The sequence below is a fragment of the Scomber japonicus genome, chromosome 3, assembly GCF_027409825.1.
Source record: "Scomber japonicus isolate fScoJap1 chromosome 3, fScoJap1.pri, whole genome shotgun sequence".
Classification (NCBI taxonomy): Eukaryota; Metazoa; Chordata; class Actinopteri; order Scombriformes; family Scombridae; genus Scomber; species Scomber japonicus.
This window is the reverse complement of record NC_070580.1, coordinates 22,917,967-22,939,645: the sequence shown is the minus strand read 5'-3', so window position 1 is coordinate 22,939,645 and position 21,679 is coordinate 22,917,967. Positions and strand designations below refer to the sequence as shown.

Here is a 21,679-nt window from a genome sequence, read left to right as displayed (position 1 = left end):
AAAACCCCTCAGAATACAGAGCAGCACTGACATGAGTTTCCTAAAAGATGGGGTTTTCTCAAAGCCTCTTGGGTGTAGTTTGACTTCTTGAAGTGGTCTGGGGACTCGCTCCCTGTCACCCCTCTCACTTTATCTCTCTTACTCTTCATCTCAAGAGCTCTCTCTCCCACTAGATTTCTGACTTGATGTATAAGGACTTGATGCCAACCAGGACACAAGTTGCTCCAAAGCTCGCTCTATTTTAGGTTCGGATCACCTGGCAGCTGGCCAACAAACGGAAAAATAACTAGGTTTCTCTGGTTATTAATAGTCAGCATTTTCCCCGCAGTAGCTTCCAAGGCAGTGGAAGCTGCTGCCTACCGACACACACACACACATTCCTGTTTCTCTCTTGTTCTGAAACAATGTCACAGTCAATGTGAATTTTAAGTGGATCCCCCACTGATTTTCGCTGCCACATTCCAAACAAGCAAAAAAGGAAACAATAAGTTATTGAGCGAGGAGGATGTTTGTTCCACGGGGATGTTTTGCCAAGTAATTTGGAGCCATTTCAAGCCATTTTTATACCTGGTGTTAATGTGCCATCTGAGTATTCTTATTTTAGATTTGTCCTGTTGCATAATTCATGCATTCTTTGTTGCATCGGGCACACGAGGTTGATCAGGAGAGGTTTATTTTGAGATTCGTGTTGGTTACAAAGGATTGTTTGACAGGCCAGGTGGGTTTTTTACTCTATTGATTATTTATAAACTGTTTTTAGTCTGTTTTTTCCCTTTCCAGATTTGCTTTAGTTAAATCTAGATGGGAATTTAAACAAGGCTTCCTTCCTCTTGAAGGTGGAAAAGATAGTTTCCTTGTTTGGATGCTTAGAAAGACACATGAATCAGCTTTTACCCTTGTAGTATTCAGACTAAGGACAACTCTGGTGATCTTCTGTATTATTCTTACTGTCAACAAACCCCATGAAAAGACCTCAGCCAACAACAAGCTGATCCCACTAACATTTATTGTCTGTGTAGCCAAAGTCTGATTTAGCGTCGTCTGTGCTACAGATCTACATTGCTGCACAAAAAATATTATAATGTTCATTCATTATAATGAACATGGGCACTGAAGACCATTGTATCCTACACACACTGTCCTACTGCCATAAACACTTAGTAGAGCACCAAATATGTATTAATCCACAAGGGAAAATAGTCCCCAACAAACACGGGATCCTATAAAGAGTGAGCAGTGTCATAGTAGAGACGTTACTTGTAAGGCCTGTAGTTTAGAAAGGTCATTTTCACTAGTAAAAACAACATATTCTACTATTTTCTGCATTACCACACAACCTTGTACAAACTTGCCACTGATTATAGCCTTGATTTGTGAGGCTGTTGTGTGTACTGTAGTAAACTCTGGACTTTGACCATCTCGGCTGACTTCTCTCCTCCAATGTCTGACCATCTGAGTTAGATATTTCTAAAGGCTGAAAAGAAAAGTCTTCATTCATTTGTACAACACAGAGCTGAATATCTAGTGGTAGTTGTGTGGCAGAAACCTCTATGAAACTTTCTGAATGTTGTTTAAATCATTTTTCATACATTTTTCTAGGTCAACTTGTTCATTTCTCTTCAAGTAGCAGATAGATTATTAAAGGATAAGCCTGACATTCTACACTGTCAACAAATCCCATGAAAAGACCAAAGCCAGCAATGAATTGATCCTACTAACAAGTATCGTCTATGAAGTTAAAGTTTATTCTTCTCTGCTGTAGACCTCCATTGTTCTGCGTGTCATGTTCCTTCATACATAAATCCCTTTATATATGAAAACTGTGGATTATCTTCCAGTTTGGAGCACCAAATGTGTAGTAATCCAAAGATGAAAATAGTTCCCCAACAAATACACTCTTTACTCTTGTTTAAATATTGTTTTATAAATCTACTGTGCCCGACTGTTTAAGGAAATTATTTAGACTGTTTTAAAAATAAAAAAGTAACATTTTCCCCACAGACCCACTTGGCCAGTAGATCAGAGTTTTACTGGCCTTGTAATTATTTTCACTGGCTCAGCAATGAAGTTCCCTTTAGATTAGGTTGTTTGGCTTTAGTTATTGATTGTAATGTTGATTTATTACACAAATATGCAAAATGTATTATTAGACTCATATGGGATCAGTAGATGAATCGTGTTAAAATGTGGGTTTGTCTATTTTTTGTGTCAAAACAGATAGTACAGAACAGAATTCACAATAATACGTTTCAGTGAGAATGAAACTGACAACATCAAACATTGACAATTCAATAAAGGCTGAGAGATCTTCAGAAACAGTGAACAGCCAGAGAAATAACATAATGGCATTTGTTTGTGTTCACTCTAGGTTAAAGCTCAAAATAGATACTTTAGGTTTAAACCTACTATATTAACTGCAGTTAAACAAACGGAGACAGAGCAACAGCTGTAATATCTGTGCTTGGAGAGATTTCTGCGGTCGATGTTGACAAAGCTGGCAAGAGCCACAGAGATGAAGGCCACACCTCAATAATACAAAAAAACACTCTTGTTGATCAGCAGCAAACATTTCATTGGTTTCAATTAAACTGCAGATGTTGTCATTTAGAAACCTTGGTGATTAACACTGAAACAGAGAGCTATGTGTCATGCATACAACTGCACAATCAGGATGCTAACCTACTAACAAGTTAGCGGGCAAACGGTACCTAACATACCACAGTCATGTTTTCTACTCAGGATTATTATTGCTTCCACAAAAGTAGAGAGCATTCTTTCTATACATAGCCTGGTAAGTTTTGTCACTGATTTTTTTTTCTGAGCACTGGTGTTGCACCATACTTGGTGACCCATCAGATTTACTGGAAAGACACTTAAAGGGCTAAACACAGCCTTCCTCGTGTGTTTTTCAGCAAATCATGATGCATTTCATCAGCCATGACTCTTAAAAATGATGATCTCCTAAAACCTGCTTACGTTAAACTCTGATTGGTCAATCAACTTGCACTGCATACTTTCACTCATACTTTCGCACCCTGTGTATTGTACATTTGTGACCAATTTTACAGTTGACTGTCTTTAGTAGGAACAAATGGGATTAGGGGTAGAAAGCCACAGACAGAGGGCTGGGAAGTCAAACAGTTTTGAGAGACAGCCTAACACAATATTTATTATCACCAGCCTTATCTTCTAAATAAACTCACCAAAATCCAAACCAAATTACATATTTTCCATCCAGAAAATATGAATGAAAAGCAGATAGCAAATAGCTAAATGTCACAGCGGTTTCAGTGCCAACCAAGTCCGTAATTACCAATCAGTAACATATGTTGGTGCTCAGAAGGTGCAGTCTGTTCCACTCAAAAAGCTAGAGTCCTACATCCCTGGCCTCAGATAGACTGAAGCTCAAACAGTGCTGCTTTGTGTGTCCTTTGGTTGGGCAATCACACAGCGAGCCACCCAAACAGCAACAGAGGAAGATGGTGTTATGAGCAAAAGAGACGTTCCTCAGTGCCAGAGTTCGTCTTGTTCTCCAAGTGACACAATCTGCCTCCCTGTTTACTAGATAACAGACAGACTGCAGGAACGAGTTGGCGGACCAGGCGTACTCATCATAGTGTTATTAAGAGAGTGTGTGCGTGTGTGTTGTTTATGTTTTGGGCTTTTCTTAACAGACAAACATAAGTTATTAACACAACATATATTGCTACATGTGGACTTTTTTTATGGTTATTATGGTCCTGCACTCCTCTTCTCTTATCTCCCTCCCTCTCATGCTCCCCTTTCTCGCTCTCCCCTCCTCTCTATTGCTGATTGAGAGTTGTTTTATTTTAACAAGGTCACATACAGTCAACAAAGGATATTGCATCAGCTAACACGTCACTGCTTCATCTCTCTGCACAGTAGATATGGTGGACACCCAGCAGCTCCTAGCCTGGCCTGTCAGTTTCAGTCTGAGCGCCGTGGATCTGTCATCTGAGTTGGACGACAGCTCCCACTCCCTCGACATGAAGCATTTGTCCACATTAGACTACGCTTCCATCTCTTCCTCCTCCTCAGTCCCTTCCTCCATGTCTCCCTCGCTGGTATCCTCCATCTCTGTCGGTGTGGCCTATGACCCCAGTCCGCCACAGTGTGAAGACCACCTGACCAACATGGACTACACAAGCATGCACAGCTACAGGGCAGAGCTAGACACACACAGTAAGTCAGTCTGATTTCTTAATCCTGATTCAATATAAACAAATGCTCGTCAGCAGAATTTGCTTGTAGGAAAAGGAAACTGATTTGTTTTCAACTTGTTTTAAGAAGAGTAAGAAATCACATAAAGAAGTTTCAGTGTAGTAAGGTTGCAAGTTTACTATAGGGGTATTTAAGATATTTACTCATATCCTCTGCTGAAGATCTCAGAATAATTTGATAATAGTTTAATGGATATACACTATTTTTTGTTTCTTTTAATTATGTATTAACTTCAGATTTCTGTCTCTCTGCCTACTTTGTGTCCTACCTGCCTGATGATCTACTTTTCTGTCAGATTCAATCAAGCTGGAGCCAGAGTCACCACCACAGTACTCTGACAGTCCCGTGTTCTCCAAGCTTCAAGATGATACATCAACGGCATCATCGCTAAACATCGAGTGTCGTGTGTGTGGAGATAAAGCCTCTGGGTTTCATTATGGTGTCCATGCTTGTGAAGGCTGTAAGGTAGGATTGAAAGATATTATTAAAAATAATAAAAGTTGAATAAAAAATGTTTGGGCCAACAGTTCAAACCCTAAAGATATTCAGTTAGACATTACTTCACATTTGACAAAGAAAAGCAGAATGTTTGGATCGGTTGTTTACGAAATGGCTTTAACAATTATTCAATAATCAAAAACAGAATAATTTTATGTTGCACAATTGCTTATTCTTTTTTGGGATGAGTGTTCACATTGCATCCAAAAGTGTTTTTTTTTTCATATTGATTGCTGTTTGTACAGAATATCTTTTTTCTTTTCTTTTCTCTTTTTTTTCATTCAAAAAATATCTGGCTACCAGTAATTTTAGAGACACATACTATGGTTTTAATTACAGAGCAAAGTAGTGGAAAGTAAATGCTAAGCCTCAAATTCAAGAAGAAAAAAAAATTGACTGCTGTGCCACCTTCGAGTCATGTCAGGAAATGACAATGAGTGTAACCATTTCTACAGCAAATCGCTAGGTTTTGTTTCTCTGCCAGTCTTCCTTTTTCTGTCACACTGTGTCACTCTGAGATGAAACATGTTGGCGGAATTACTAATTTTATATAATGGATGGAGAGAAGAGTACATTTCTTCATCTTTTTGTTGTCTGTCACTTTAACCACAAACCCCATACATTTTCCACTCTGCGAGAGCTCAACAGAGGCTTGTGCTCATACAGACATACACCCAGCCCCTCAGACTCAGTACCTGTAAAGAGTATAAATAACTAATAGAGTGTGGGGGAAGTTTCACACATGTTTCCATTTTTTTGACATTGTCCTCCCAAGAAATGAGACAGCGACACTTTTGTTCCAACAAATTTTCACAAGTCTAAAATTATTTCAGACAAATGCGTATATAAGGCTGCTGTGTCTACACAGTATAAAAAAAGATTGCCCGTACCCTGTAATAGACTTGAAACAGAGCATGCTAGATTGTGTTAGATTAGTGGCTGTTTGTTATAATAAAGATACACCTACCATTTGAATACTCTGACACCTCTTACATACAACATAGTCTTATGTTATTTTTACCTTAGAATGTATGTATAGACTTTATAAATAACCATTAAATTCAACACATCACCAAAGCAACATTTGTTTTTCAAAATTATTAAATATCATCTGTAAAAAAACTTGAGATATGTAACTTGTTGTCATATAATTTTAGAAGAAAACTTTTTACTTAATACAGTAAATGAAAAAAAAAAGCGTTACATAGGTATGATGTAATTCCATGCAGTACAGTATAATAGACCTTCAGACCTAATAGTGCCTTATTACAGGATATCTATGGTAATGGTGTTTGTTTTTTTTTACCATCAGCAGACCACATTAAAAGGCCAAAACCAACAATGCATTGATCTCACTAACTGGCCTGATAAACCTTACTCCACTACGCCATACAGTAAAAATCCATTGTTGAGACTGCTACTTCTTTCATTTGAGTGTTTACTAAATTCTGTGCTATAGTTTGTTCACCTAATGTACATATAAAAGGTCTAAATCTTACTGTACCTTCAGAGGCTGAATGAAGGTAAGGTACAGTAGTCATTGTTCTTCTTGAGTCCCAGGGGAGACTCACCAGAAGAGGGGGTCAGCCAAACAGGCAAACGCTTAATTGTTTCAAAACAGAAAACATTCTTTATTGAGGTGGAGTCTTGACCCCCCTTTAACTTCCTTGTCCTTTAAATAACCTACGATTAAAAAAGGAACATCTGTGGGTTATTGGATTGAAGATGCCAAACACTTACCGCAGTGTGCAGATGTGGATTTTTTCACTTTGAGAAAACTTTTTCTTTGTGTGTCTAATTTATTATGTTCAGTTCTTCTTTCCATTAACTTTATTAGTCATCAGTGACGTACACTACAACCATCAACAAACTTGTGACTGGGTGTAGGAGTGTGTGTTGGGAGTTTGACCATGGCCGCATAGCTAATAGCTGAGATAAGCACAAGTGTTCCTTTGGTCCTAATATTGAAAACATCATAGTACTAAAGCACAATCTGCTTTTAAATACGTTTATGAACAGTGTGATTGATTCCTTTACAGATTAGAAAGAACCAGGTATTGAGTCTGCATCTGTCAGTCAATTGACACTATGTGCTGCTTCACCAAAAAGTAGCTTGAATCAGAATATGCATTATTAGATAGAAAATGCAAAAATAAAATGATTATTCTGCTTTTGAGGAAGATAATTGATCTGTTCTTTCTCTTTCCTTCCACCTTCTCCTCTCTTGTCTAAACTATAACAAAGATATAGATGTTTCCTGTTCTTACAAGGCACACAAAGTATTTGCTAATGTTCAAAAGATGTTTTTCCTAACTTTGTGTCTGACCATACCTTTATTTGCCAGTCTAATAAACATACTGTCTCAATCATTTTACTTTCTCTAAGAAGAGTTATATTTAAATAATTAAATGCATGTTTCCTGCACTGAGACCGCTGAAGAAATCTAAACGTGGAGTAGAAGTGTGGAGCAAAGGTAAAAAGAAAAACAACAGATGCCTGATAGTGTCTGTAAGTAATTTTTTCTTTTCTTTCTTTCTTTTTCTTCTGCAGGGTTTCTTCAGACGCACAATCAGGTTAAAGTTGGTGTATGATCACTGTGATCTTCACTGTCGCATTCACAAGAAGTCGCGGAACAAATGCCAATACTGTCGCTTTCAGAAGTGTCTCAATGTTGGCATGTCACACAACGGTAAGTTAGTTAATACTGTCATCACAATTTTTATAATAATCATTGGACAATCACAGCATGCATGATGTGCTTGATTTATTTTTAGCAAAGAAATTAAAGCATATATGGGAAGGCCAGAAACATTACCCAGACATGAACCCTCCATTTATGCTCACAGTAAATATGCAGATGCAGGTTACAAGAAAGGTGATTTATTTGAAACTGTGGCCCTGATGCCCTTTCCAGATATATCTTCACTACACTGTTGCAAATTTGGTCTTTGAGGTGTGATGGTCATATATTGAACATTGTATACCACTGTCTTATATTTGAACAGTTTCTTCTTCTGTGGTCATCGCAACCCTCGTGTTTCAGTTCCCATCACCCTGCCACCCCAACAGCACAATTTAAAAGTTAAATTGTGGTCTAAGGCCAACTTTAACACCCCCACCCTACCTTAATTTCTGCCTGGCTTTGTGGCTGTCTATATAAGGCATCCCAAGGTTCATACTGGCAGAATCGAAACAAAAATAAGCAGTAACTGTGTTCAGATGTTTTGTAAAACTCTGCCTCTTGTACTGCTCTTAAGCTGAAAGTGTGAGCCACTGAATCACCTGTTTTTATGCACATTTGCACAGTTTGCACTTAATTGTGACGGGGAAAGATGGGAATGCTAAAAAAATTAAAAGTTGTATTGATAAAAAGAAAATGTAATAAAATACAGTACAATACACTTCAAGGTCTCTCAAGCTTCCACTCCACTGAAGAGATGTGGATGGCTACAGATGAAAATATCTGATCTTTGCGTTCCTCAGATCAGTACATGAAACGAAAATAAATGCAATGAAAATAAAACTTTGAATTAAAACAGCATATTTGTAGTCTCAATTTTAAACACAAATACGAAATAAACGGAAATGAGCAAATACACATCTACTAACTCCTACACAGCCATGCTAGACTTGCACAGGTGTTTTCACTTATTTGTGTCTGGTATGCAGGTTGGAAGCGTTGCGATGCTGTCAGGAATGGCTGACATCTCCCACACTCAGTCGCCTGTAGGCAGATCAATTTCATTGTCAATCCAAATGCAGTATGCAAGTGTTTCTACTGCTGTTTCTGTGTAGATTCACAAGCTGTGAGAATCTTTGTTAGATCCAAAACAAATATATGTTCATCGCACCATTTAAACATAAATTCTCTATTATACCAACACAGTTTAGTCTGATCAGTGAGAGGGTTGTCTTTCTTAAAGAAACATCTGCCCTCACCCATCGCTGTTCAGCTGTTGCGTGCTTCTCTTTTGTTAGCCTTTGTTGGCCACTGGGGTGCATCAAGCGGCACAGCAGTGGCCGTTTTCATATCAAAGCCTGACTCCGCCTTCGCAGGTGAGTCCTAGCGTGGACCTCATGACTGTGTGGGTGTGGACAGGTTGTGCTTGACTAACATCTCCCTGACTCTCTTGTTAGTTTTGTTGCACCTGTTAGGGTGGGACAGCTTACAGCTTTTACTCTTTTGATGTATGAACCTGAATATCTTGAAAAGATTCAGCATAGGTCCACATAATTTGAGTCTTAACCTTCCATCCAATAAAAGTGCTTCCAACTCTGCACTGACAAAGGATGTAATATCGCAGGTTCACTGTAATAAATCAATATTGATCAGAGTGAGCATGAACTGTAAGTGTATGAGAGCAAAGCTGTACTTTATAATATGCCAGTGTAATAGGGTACAAAACAGGAAAATGGCACGCTGTCAGAATAACGACTCCTTTTCTGAATATACTGCAAAGGTAAATTATGACCTGCAAGTCTGTCAAAGATGGTCAGACTGACAGGAAACATATTCTTAAACTTTTCAGTCGCACGGGCAAATATTTTCAGAGCAACTGCACCTTAAGGAGAAGTGTAATCAGACAAATAATATAGCATTATAATGAATACTGTAAACTAGCTAGTGAATGAGTTTCAATGAAAACTTAAAGTATGAACTTGTGTTTGACGTCTCTTTTTTAAACAAATGTAACAACACATGACTAATGTTTTGAAACTGATTTCATTTTTTTGAACTTACAGACTCTACCTTTATTCAAACTTTGTACTTATAAAACATGATTATGCCCAGGTATGCGTGCGATTAGCATCTACTATTAGTTTTCTTCCTCCTCTTTATCTGCTACATAATCTCTCCAACCTTCCCTCATATCGCTCTACTGTTATTTCATGAGGGACAGTCCATGCTTTGTAAATCTGTTGCGTGTAGGTTTTTATTTGATCAATAATTGACATCTCAGAGTACATAGACTTCAACTGATTTCTCCAAGCTACTGTGTCACTGCTGTGGGCTCATTGCCCAGTCCGTGGTAGGGCTACTTTAGTTTATATTTGTTTGCTTAAGGTGTGTGTTCATCACACAGTCGGCATTACACAATCATGAATGCTGAAGTAAATGCAGAGCGGAGACTTGAATGGAGGGATAATTAATGACTTCCACTGACAGAAAGAGAAGGGTTTAACCATTTCACAACTCAGTGTCGAATTTCAGTCACATTACAAAGAGCATTTTCACCACATTTGTCAAATATATTGTCACTTAATAAAATATTCATATCTTGGGTAATGCAAAATTAGTTATAATATAGGTTATAACCACTTTTGAAAAAGCAGTATAAAAATATTCAAAATTACATTTTGATAGAGTTAAATAGAAAAGGGAAAACCATTGCATATGCAGTAAAAAATACAATGTCAACTTATGAATACAATCACATTTTAGACAGCATCAGTAAATTTGGCAAATAATCATGTGGGATTTCCTGAAATGTTAGAAAGGGATATCAGAAATATGACTGCATCATAAAAGAGATTAAAGAGATACCTCTCTGCCTCTTAGACATCTAAACGTTTGGGTGGAAAACATCCTTTCAAAAACAGAAATCCAAACTGGCTCTTTTGTTGTGTATTTGTTTATGCACAATGCAATATATCCTGCAGAAAGAGGCAAAGGAGAAATTCCAGACTCAGATTTTTGGAAATCGTATAATTTTTGCAAAAAATAAAACGATGTGTTATCAAACAGAAATATATTGTTGACTTGTTACTGTATTTGTTGTCATCAGTGTTTTTTTCCCCTTTCACCAAATGATGAACTGTGTGACTCTTTTATAGAAGTTGTCTGAGCAGCTCTGTTGTAGTTAAGGGAAAATTTAATATAATAATTCAGAAATATGAACAGTCTTGGCAGGCTTTCCAGTCCTGTTTGTGTATGAATTTCAAACCTATGTTTAATGCAGTGAGATCAGGACAGTTAAAATTGATGAATGGATAGATGGTGGATGAACCTAGTTAAAGAGTACTAGCCCGTACTAGACGCTCTAGTAGTCTAGTAGAAGTAAAATGTAAAATGTCATTTCATTGGTCAACACTACACCTGGCCTTCTATTGGTTGGGCAATTTTGAGTTATTGCATAAAAAGTCAGAGAGCAGAGCAGAAATCTGAGAGCAGTCATTTCACAAGTGCACAGAAGCAGCCTAAGAGCTAGGAGGTGGGCTGAAGTTGGAGCAGGAAATCTGTACAAGCAACAATATATCTTACAGTTCGAGCAAATCTGAGCACAAGGAGGGGCCGTTTAAGTGCAAGGGAGGCGTTTTGAGGGAACGAATTGCAAAATCTGAACAAGTCATGGTCTCAAATTGAAAGACCATGCTCTTAAATAAAGATAGGAAAAAAGTCCCATAGCCAAACAGCTCACTAAGCCAACACCAAAATGGAAAGGTTCAGCAATAGCTACGCCAGTTAGAGATTAGGATAGGAACAAATAGACTATATATCACTGCCTATTTTCTTACTTGTTATTAAGTTCATTGGTTTGACATCGTAATAGCATAATACATAAAAGGAAACTCTATTATGTGTTTTGTTTTTTGTTGATGTTTGTTTTTAGATAACTGAACAGGAGGAGATTTACGACATGATTTGTGGTTGATTATGTTGGAAATGTACACACACCATGGATATGTTACTGCTGCTAGCGGTAGGAAAAAGTAGATCTCTGTGTTTTATATAATGTAGGGGTTTCCTGGACCACCCAAAAATCAATTATCACATTCACGTATTTCGAAAATTGTGTAGCTTAGAGGAGCTTGGCTTTGTCTCACAAAATGTGTAGCACACGGAAAGACAAGATTCTGTTTATCTGTGTGATTACTTTTATTTGTCTGTCTGTCTTACTTTATATATCTGCCTGCCTGCCACCTCACTGTGCTGTACCTGAGCTTATTTGTGTGCTAACGCATGTTTCTGTCTGTCTGTTTCCTTTCCCAGCCATTCGTTTTGGCCGAATGCCTCAGGCGGAGAAGGAGAAACTGCTGGCTGAGTTCTCGTCTGACATGGAGCACATGCACCCGGAGGCAGCAGATCTGAGGGCTCTGGCACGGCATCTGTACGAAGCCTATCTGAAATACTTCCCCCTCACCAAGGCCAAGGCCAGGGCCATCCTCTCTGGGAAGACCGGAGACAACGCGGTAAGCAGCACCACTTTGCAATTCTACTTTATTTTATTTATTTCTATATATAGTGAGGGGAGTATCTTGCCTTCAAAGTTAATTTCTACTGCATATCCGAATAAGGTGCATGTACCACATGAATAGAGTTCCTTTATAAATTTCAAGGGCCAAGGCAACATTTTCCTTGTTTGGTAGCTATTCCATTTGTTATGGTTGCATTTATCTGTGATAAAATAAAGTAAATTCTGCACAAAACTGGACAGATAAAAATGCAACACATGATTTTAATACCAGAGAATCTAATTTATTTCCTGATGTGACTTTTTAAAGTCAACATTTAAGGCATTTTGTGCTCCAGGAACTGTGTGTTAGAATCTCAGATTCTCTCTTATCTGAGATTCACTCTGTAGGTGAAGTATGTGTCTGTCATGTGCACCAACCAGAGTCAGGTGAATCAGCAAGGAAAGCGCAATGGTGAATACCTATCTTTGATAAGTTGTTTGCATTTGGTTGCAGTTATCTTGTCATTGGCATTTATATCCTTGTCCTGCTCTAATCTGAGCTGCTGGAACAGTTGCTCCATCCCTGCCATGAATTAGACACACACCCATATTTGACCCATATGTTTATTAGTTTATTCATTAATTCCAAATATCTCAAGCAACAAAAGCAGGGAGATGTACAGTAGTTTGAACACTGAGCTTTGCAAGCTCCTAAAATATGTTTTAGTCTAGCAGTGCTTTGACCAACAAGGTGTTTGTCAGGCAAAATATCACAAGCAACCCAACCATGAAACACCATCATAAGCAAATAGACTGGATCACATTTTCTAAATTCAAATTCCATATTGGAAATACAAAGGTACTTGTCTATGAATAATCTCTTTGTAACTTCACTTACAAAAACATTACATAACAAGTAGACCTGGAGCTTAAACAAAACAAGCAGCTCCTCTGAGTTTAAACCGTTCGACTTACTGTCTGTGTTAAAACTTTTACAGGTATTGTCTTTGCATGCTCAGTATAGTTCACATGAGGTCCTTTCAGGCTATTCTTGCTGTGCTAACAAGAAAAGTGGAACGACTGGTTTCTACATGTCTTGGCTGTCAGAAAACATCTCAGATTACAGTGGTCAAGCTATGCAACAGGATAACACGGCTTCTCTGCAGTTTGATTCCGCTTCAACATTACAACTCTACACTTCAAACTAACTTATTCAGACAGTTGGTAATTTATGCGATTGGGCTGCAGGAAAATATCTGATATCATCTATTTCTTCTATTTTTTCATCTTCTTTCAAGATATTGAACCTTTGTATTCAAAACTGATCTAATCAGGAGATGCAATTCATCTTAATTACAGGGTGCAGACAGAAAACTGTAAAGAATACTCCACAGCTTTGTGGTCCACCCCAAAATAAATGTTGATGGTTAAAATAATAACAAAAATATATATATAACCCATCCAATCTGCATGATTAATGCAAAACTCCACAAGTCAGCAAGTCATATTAACTTTACAGCTGTCAATATGAATATAAGATATTTGCAAATATATTGAATGTGTTTTAATAACTAATTCTGAAAGTCCTGATCAACTAAACCTCAGTAAGTTAAACCTTTTCAAAACTCTGATTCAAATAAATCTATTTCACTAAATAAAAATATAAACATAAAATAATGTTTAATCCAACCATCAGATCCATTAATGGAAAGTGTTGTGAATTCAAGTCTATTGATTATTAAAAATGGTCAAAATCAGTCATTTTTGAAAGTGTTTGTAGAAATTATTATTGTTATTATTATTATTGTTAATATCATTATTATTATTATTAGTAGTAGTAGTAGTGGTATTATTATTAGTAGTAGTATTTATTTATTTATTCATTCATTTATGTATTTGTATTATTATTGGCTTTAGTACTGAGGAGTTACTGTAGAAGAAACGTCTGCTTTTTGTTTCCCTTCTCCACAGCTTCTTTATGTTCAGTCAGAAGAGTTCAAGGCTCTTCTGCATGTCTTTGTGCTTGTTATGACTGTTCATCACAGCGATAGCAGCTAAATGGCACTGAATCATCTGTTTGTTTGAGGGTTATTTACTAAACCACAGCAAACCCTGCTGAAACAAATTGGGAGTCAATGATTTTAGCTTCAGTAGAATATTTACATTTTTTAACATGAAGGGCCTTGATACCAGTTGATGTGTAATCAGCTTTTAACTCTGCCAGCATTCCAGACACACCAGCGGAGTTGGAAGTAGACAACATTTTTACTATTCTTACAGTCAATGATGACACAATCGCAAAAACAGAGAGCACAAGCAAGATTATGCTTTTGTTCAATGAATTAGACAAATGAAGGACATGACTGTGATGTTTCTGTGGAATTAACTTTGCTAATATGTAGCGTAACCATAGCATGAGTAGAGATTGGACACAAATGCAGCAAACTGAGTCAGTAATGTCTGTCTATCTAAAGTTCGCTACCATTAACTACTATCAAGAGAGGCTGTTGCAGCAAACACTTGAGTGCAACTTTCATACAAATGCTGCATATTATGCTCATGTTAAAATATAAATCATAAAAGATGACACATTTTCTCTAGCTACAATCTGCTGCTACTTCAACATACAGAAAAATGAATGCAGTTGATGTGAGATGTGAATGAGATGTGAAGCATGTACCTGAACGCCTCCTGTGCATTCACTCACTGCTGATCTGCTAAACGGGCCGCTAGCGCTCCGCTTTCCATCTAGATATGGGGTCAGAGTGTATGTTGTTGTTTAAAGCTCTTTTCTGATTCGTCTCTGGTCTCTCCCTGACAAGCAGATCCCTGCACCTACACACGTCAGAGCAGCTTGCTGATTGTTGGTGTATTTAAAGTTTGTTTGTATGAAACATGTTGCATGACCAAATTGCACCAAACTGGACATTACACTCCCCTTTTACTTCAGCAATTCAGCAGCAAAGTGTGAGGTCAAACAGACCAATGGTTCAATAGATAAACCGAGGACAAACATGCATAGTTTTGCCACTATGGAAAAGCAAGATTGGCATCTATGAATGGTGCAATTTATCTGTCAGGCTAGTGCATGTCTTGTTTTACCAAACAGTGAGCACGACTTTAACTCAGTTAAGCTTCATTTACGTGGAAATGATGTTTTTGTCTGCCTCAGCCTGCAGCTAAGATTTATTTACCTTGCCCATTAGACATATGAGATGTGTGGTGTGTGCTTTTACAGTTGTGATGAATGAGCCATGACCAAAGTGCATAGACAGTATGTGATTACGTCTGCAACCCCTATGTCCTCAGACGACCTACTGTATGAGAAGCTGAAAGTGTTTTTTTATATAACCCTTTTTCCTTTCTTCTTTGCTGTTACTTTGTCTCTTTCCTGCTCTTTCATATTGTCATAAATGTTTCTTTTTACATATCTTCTTTCTTCTCTGCCTCCAGCCTTTTGTCATCCATGACATGAAGTCTCTAATGGAAGGGGAGCAGTTCATTAATTGCAGGCAGATACCCATCCAGGAGCACCAGCAGCACACCTCCGCCCTTACACATGGACATGCAGGTCAGTGGTACCAATTATCAAAAGTATCATTTTCTTTTCCAAATCATTTCTCTATACATCATTAAATATAGTCTGAAGATATCTGAAACATTGCTGAACATGTTTTTTCTTTTCACGTATCGCTCATGGCAGGGATCACAGGTGCCCACCCAAGTTTGGAGTACGGCACTGTGGAAATGACAGGTATCAGCGGTCAGGGGCCAACAGATGCTGTGGAGCTGCGTTTCTTTCAAAGCTGTCAGTCACGCTCCGCCGAAGCTGTGAGAGAAGTGACAGAGTTCGCCAAGAGCATTCCCGGATTCGTCAATCTGGATCTCAATGATCAGGTGAGACGGTTCAACTGTGCATCCGCCCTCCTGTATAAGCCATCATTCACTCCAGTCTGTTGCAAACAGTTTGAATGATGACCTGTTTTTATGATTATGAAACCATTACTTCACCATTTGGCAGGTAACTTTGCTGAAGTATGGCGTGATCGAGGTCTTAATCATCATGATGTCGCCTCTGATGAACAAAGACGGGACCCTGATCTCCTACGGACAGATCTTCATGACGCGGGAGTTCCTCAAGAGTCTCAGGAAACCCTTCTGCCAAATGATGGAACCTAAGTTTGAATTCTCCGTCAAGTTCAACACTCTGGAGCTGGACGACAGCGACATGGCGCTGTTTCTGGCTGTTATTATCCTCAGTGGGGGTGAGTGTTGGATTTTTGTTCGATGTATGTCGTAGATTTCATAGTAATAATAATAATGCATTTTATTTAAAGGCGCCTTTCAAAGCACTCAAGGTCACCTTACAAGGCATATATAACACAACAACAGTACATAAAACCATATAAATCAGGTGACATTTAGTGCAAAGTAGTAGTACTAGTAGACTTAGTAGCCTTGATTTTTTTACTCATGTTTAGTGTAGAATAGTATTAGTATTTTAAAGTAAACATTAATGTAATTTTTTGGTTATTTCAGTAAACAGGTTTTTTTCAATAAAAAAAATAATTCCAGCAGAAATGTTCACAGTGAACATGAAATGCTGTAATGTCGCCGCTGTTAACGACCTGAGATATCAAGCTGCTGATTTATTCACGCAATCTTTGGCCAGCCTTGACCCATTTATCAGATTGCTTGGTGGCACGACATATTACTGGGAGCGGAGCTAAAGGTGAATTAATCTGTTACACCATGGGAACAATAACTATATAATCTGTAGCAAGATTCAATTCAAACTGTAAAAGTGATGTTGTTGACAGATTGTTAAACTGTTTGATCAGGAAGAAAAGAAGAGGAGGAGAAATTTCAACCATTTAAATGATAAACACTATATTTGGGAGGAATTATTCTCATTCTTTTTCTTTTTCTCTTGCTTTGACATTTCTGAGCAGATCCAAACTATTTGGTCTAATATGGCTGGTTAACACATGACTGCTTGATAAAAGTCAAGCCTTGGACCCAGGTGATTAAAGTCAGACATTTAAGTCAATAATTAACTTAAATGATTGAGATAAAAGCTGGAAATGACGATAAGTAGCTTTTTATAATTAGCAATAATGCAGGTAGGCGCTGCTCTCAGGGACAACTAAATCACAAGACTGTCAACCACAAGAAATGATGACCTAAGAGATGTTTGATGTATAGTTGCGCCTCTCATTTCGATTTTTAAACTGAGAAAATGTCCCAGAAATGTCACTGCTTCATTGTCCCTGTCTCTGTCACCTGTCTAGACCGTCCAGGCCTTCTGAACGTGAAGCCCATTGAGCAGCTTCAGGAGACAGTGCTCCATTCGTTGGAGCTGCAGCTGAAGCTCAATCACCCAGACTCTCTGCAACTGTTTGCCAAGCTGCTCCAGAAAATGACCGACCTGCGACAGATCGTCACCGACCACGTCCACCTCATCCAGCTGCTGAAGAAAACTGAGGTGGACATGTGCTTACACCCACTGCTGCAGGAGATCATCAAAGACTTGTATTAGAATGTGCTGGGAGAGATAAAAGGACAAGTAGAGAAAAACGGGAAGAAAAAAGAAAGAGACTTTATTTTCAGAATCATGAGTTGTGAAATGAAAAGATGAAGCCCTTGTGCACTGGTGTGTTGTAAAAAGGGAGGTGGCCAGACAGACTGACTGACAGAAATTGAGAAAGAGATGGGGAAGAACAGGAAAAGAGAAATCAAGGAAAGAAAGACACAATCTGTTAGATCTTGTCTAGACAGCAGCATGTGAATAACTTGTGGTGCACAGTCATTTAGCCACTGCTGAGCCTGGACATTTTGTTATGAGTAGGCTGCCAACTAAAATATGAAACTATCCCATTTTGCACCAATCAGGACAAGCGTCTTAAACTGAAAAGCTGGGGACTTTTCTGATTGGCAAGCGAAAAAATTGTGAATGCTCAGCTCGTTCTGTTTCACACTGTGAATATTTTACACCACGTGTCACACAGTACAGTATGTGTTGTTCATGTGCAGCTTATCTACATGTTGCGTTACAACCGTCATAGGCAGCAGAGTTTATGTGCTTCAATACCTCTGAACACGCACAAATGCATGAACGCTCTCTCTCACACACACACACACACACACACGCACACACACACACACGCACGCCCACACAAACATACACACAAAAACATGCACAGTCATTTTCTGTTTTGGCATCAGGGTGACGGTGCTATCTCTTTTAAATCAGCTTCATCCAAAGACAGAAATCAGATTATCTCCTGTAACATATTTTAGCTTTTAACAAACTGTGAGAAAGTGTTAAGCCAAGAAGAAGCACATTCCCATGAATTATCATGTTAGCTCTGTGTTGAAAAATGGAACCGTATATGCCATATTGTGCCTAAGATTTGCCGTTTAAAAACATTATATGTATTATAAATATATATATAATGTATAATATGTGTTCATTCAGCAGGTGTTATTTCAAATCCTGAAAAAAGGTTGAGTTATAATTTTTGCTATGAAATTATTTTGTATGTATGCAAAGTGTCTATTGTGTCTGATCAATCAGATGTATTTTTTTGGTGGGGGGGGGGGGGGCGGGGGGGTTACACAGACAAAGGGATTAGATTAATGGAGGAGAAATGAGAGAAATTTGTTGTAAATAAAAATATTTTCTAACTTTTTATTTGGCAACTGTCTCTTTCTTTTGAAGTGTGTATGCACATGTACCATTAAAAGCCCTGTCAAGCTAATTCTTCCTTGAAAGCATTCCAGTCACTCAAGCTCTTGGAAATTAGTTTTACAGCCATTACATCAGCTGTCCTCGGTGTCTCTTACCAAACACACACACACCCTGTTGGAACGATTGCAACATCTGAACTCTGCTGAACCGTGCCGGAAGAACAAGATCTGTGGATACAAATTTGATCAGCAAGCGGGGAGGTTGTTTTACTTTTAAGAGTTCAAACTGTTTTCGACATGGTGCTTGCTTATCATTTTTTTTCTTTTCTTGGTGGGGGGCTGAAAAAGTGAGATAGCATGTAGTTTGCGTACCACAAATAGGTAAGAGTCAAAGTTAAACTATGGACATCACGCTTTACCCCTCTGAAACATCACGTCACATCAACACACCAAGCACGTTCTTTCATATGGGGAATTAACGCTCTTAACAGATTTTGGGATCAGTGGAAATTGGATTTGAGTCAGTAGAAGCCATCAGACCTACAAGTCACATTAAAACACTTTATTTGTGTGACTATGAGGGTTCTTTCACCCCTCTAGACCATAAATTATACCTTTGTCCATTACAGCCAGTTACTACTACAACATAACAAAAACATTAACCAGGGTCATTATAAATCTCTAGTGAACATGTATTGTCCTAACAAGTAGCCTACATAAAACAAACAGCACATCAAAAAATCAGTTTACAAATATATAAACGCTATATCATTTTTTTAAAGTTGTCTTAAAACTATAGACAGGCCCCGTGAACACTGAAAGAGGTTTTTCTTACTGTAATCTTTTCTCCTGTTCAAACTGGCCATTAAAAGATTCCTTCCTAATTCATTTTCAATGGAAGAGATGGGGGCCAAAACCTACAATCCTCCTTCTGTGAACAAATGTATGAAAAAGTTTATTTGAAGCTAATATACGGTGTCGGCCGTCCAAATGAGGCAAAACAAGTGGATATCATCCAAAGTTGCGGTGGTCCCTCTTTATGTTAATATCCTTCCCCTGCAGCTCAACAGGGAATTTCATACTAAAACAACTTCAACTTTGGAAGATATCCATTTGCTTTCACCAGTTCGGATGCCTGAAGCCTCAAAAAAGCTTCAGATAAACTTTTGAATACATTCACACACAGATTGAGGACTGTGGACTTACATCAGCATGTTAGGTAGGTGTCTTCAAATGAGCTGTATGTACAGGAGGAATGATTACAGCAAGTAAAACCTGTTTCAGTGTTCATATGGGCCCATGACTGCTATTTTTAGACAGACTTGAAAAATTGTGAACCTGTCCTTGTTGATTTTATACAACATTTGCCTATTTACACATCCCGCAGTCATGGAGCAACATTACCATTCATGTGGAGTCATGTTTGTGTCCACCTTATCAATAATCACTTTCCTTTTAGCTCTGATTTGCTCTCCACCAATCCCTAAGGGGAATATCTGGCTGTTGATCTGCTTGACTCAACTGTGCTGGATAGGTAGCAAAACAATGAGGTGAATGAAGCTATAAAGCTCCTGTAGAGCTGCGAGGGACTGTAGCGTTGATTTATTACTGTGAGTTACACCTTTCACATTCAGTCACAACATCCACTGTTAATACCACAAAAAAAAGATTTGGCCCATTTAAAAAATACATTACAGTTGCTTGTTTTTTTTGTTGTTTTCTTTATCTTGATTTAAGTTTTCAATTTATCTTATCCTTTTGTGGCACCAGCATGTGGCTGTGCCCTGAAAGGGTGTTCACAAAATGACACATTACGCCCACTTCAGCTCCTCGCATGATTCATCAGAAACATGTAATCAGATATTATAACGTGTAAAGATTTAAGATGTTACGAAATGGGAGCCTTCCTGTTGCTGCAGGGTGATGGGTGTCTTTGTCTTTATCTTTCCAGTGTGTGAAAAGGCGAAATGATGAGACAAGGGGTAAGACTGGAATAAGTGAGGACATACTCAGAGAAAAGCTGGGAGGACGTGAGAAAGCAGCAGTGTAAAGGAGAAGTTTGGCCCCTAAAAATAAGCCCTTGAGTTGGCAGATGATGGGGGGGTTTCTGGCTCAGGGCCGGATGGTCCTCTTGGACGGTTGATGATGATGGTAATTAAATGTGTTCTTTATGTCGAGTCAGCATATCCTCACTTTGTTACGGCTGGTCTCTGCTGACCAAACCCTGCCAAGATTCCTGAGCTAATCTGCCAAATAATTTTCAGAAGTATATTTCTGCTGTTGTCTGTCCGCAGAGCCAAGTCCAAAGATAGCGTTTGTGTGATTTACACAAGGAAGTTTTGTTTTTGCTGAAGTTCCTTAAGAAACAGCAGCTTCTCCTTTTCACTCTCTTTTGTTTTAGTATCAGACAGGAATTTTACTCCCACCAGTGTGTGATACCTGTGTGTATGTGTGACCTTGCACAACTCTTGTTTCTGAAGCGATACACCTGCCACTCTAGGACAGATATAGCTTGCAAGAAAAAGCTTTGTTTAATCTGGTGTTTTCACAGAAAACACTGCTGGAATTTGCATTAAGGCACCTTATGTTCTTGTGAGTTCTGAGGGAAAACATGTTAGAAATATTGTGGATACTTAAATTACAAAAAGAGTAAAATCCTATTCATACTGTAAAACATGATTTCAGTTGTATAACATAATAAAACAGGTTATTATAATGCTGTGCATCAGCTTTGTTTCAACACATTTTAATTGCAGTTTTTTAGAGTTACTATTAATATTTATTAGTGAGTTATATTTTTAAACAGCTGAATGTGTGTTTTTTGGTTTCATAGTTGTTTTCATATTTTCTTTAGAAGTCTACTAGGAGTGCCATGCGTTGGTCTCCAATTCTGTATATGAACCTACATTTAACATGTTTAAGTTCCTCAGCTTTATATAATCAAATCTAAACTACACCAAAAGGCTTCTTTTGACTTTGTTTTATTCTGATTTTAGGCTTTCAGTTATAAAAAAAAATATTGTAGATACTGTTGATAGAAACCTATAGATAGTTTAAACCCAATTAAGAACTTT

At 38.1% G+C, this 21,679-nt stretch overlaps 1 protein-coding gene across 4 annotated transcripts in view; it reads left to right on the top strand.

Annotated features, from left to right (window-relative positions):
* The window catches only part of pparg (peroxisome proliferator-activated receptor gamma), a 32,222-nt gene extending 13,718 nt beyond the window's left edge, over positions 1-18,504 (top strand). For 2 of the 4 annotated variants that reach the window (XM_053315072.1, XM_053315070.1), the window contains exons 2-9: positions 3,907-4,203; positions 4,538-4,707; positions 7,291-7,429; positions 11,732-11,931; positions 15,369-15,486; positions 15,619-15,812; positions 15,937-16,180; positions 17,207-18,504. In XM_053315072.1, coding sequence (XP_053171047.1) covers positions 3,909-4,203; positions 4,538-4,707; positions 7,291-7,429; positions 11,732-11,931; positions 15,369-15,486; positions 15,619-15,812; positions 15,937-16,180; positions 17,207-17,454 — 1,608 coding nt within the window. In that variant the 5' untranslated portion in view covers positions 3,907-3,908 and the 3' untranslated portion in view covers positions 17,455-18,504. Of the gene's footprint in view, positions 1-3,903; positions 4,204-4,537; positions 4,708-7,290; positions 7,430-11,731; positions 11,932-15,368; positions 15,487-15,618; positions 15,813-15,936; positions 16,181-17,206 lie in introns of all 4 variants that reach the window. The other 2 variants (XM_053315071.1, XM_053315069.1) reach the window with 1 other exon arrangement.
* The last annotated feature ends 3,175 nt before the right edge of the window (positions 18,505-21,679 follow it).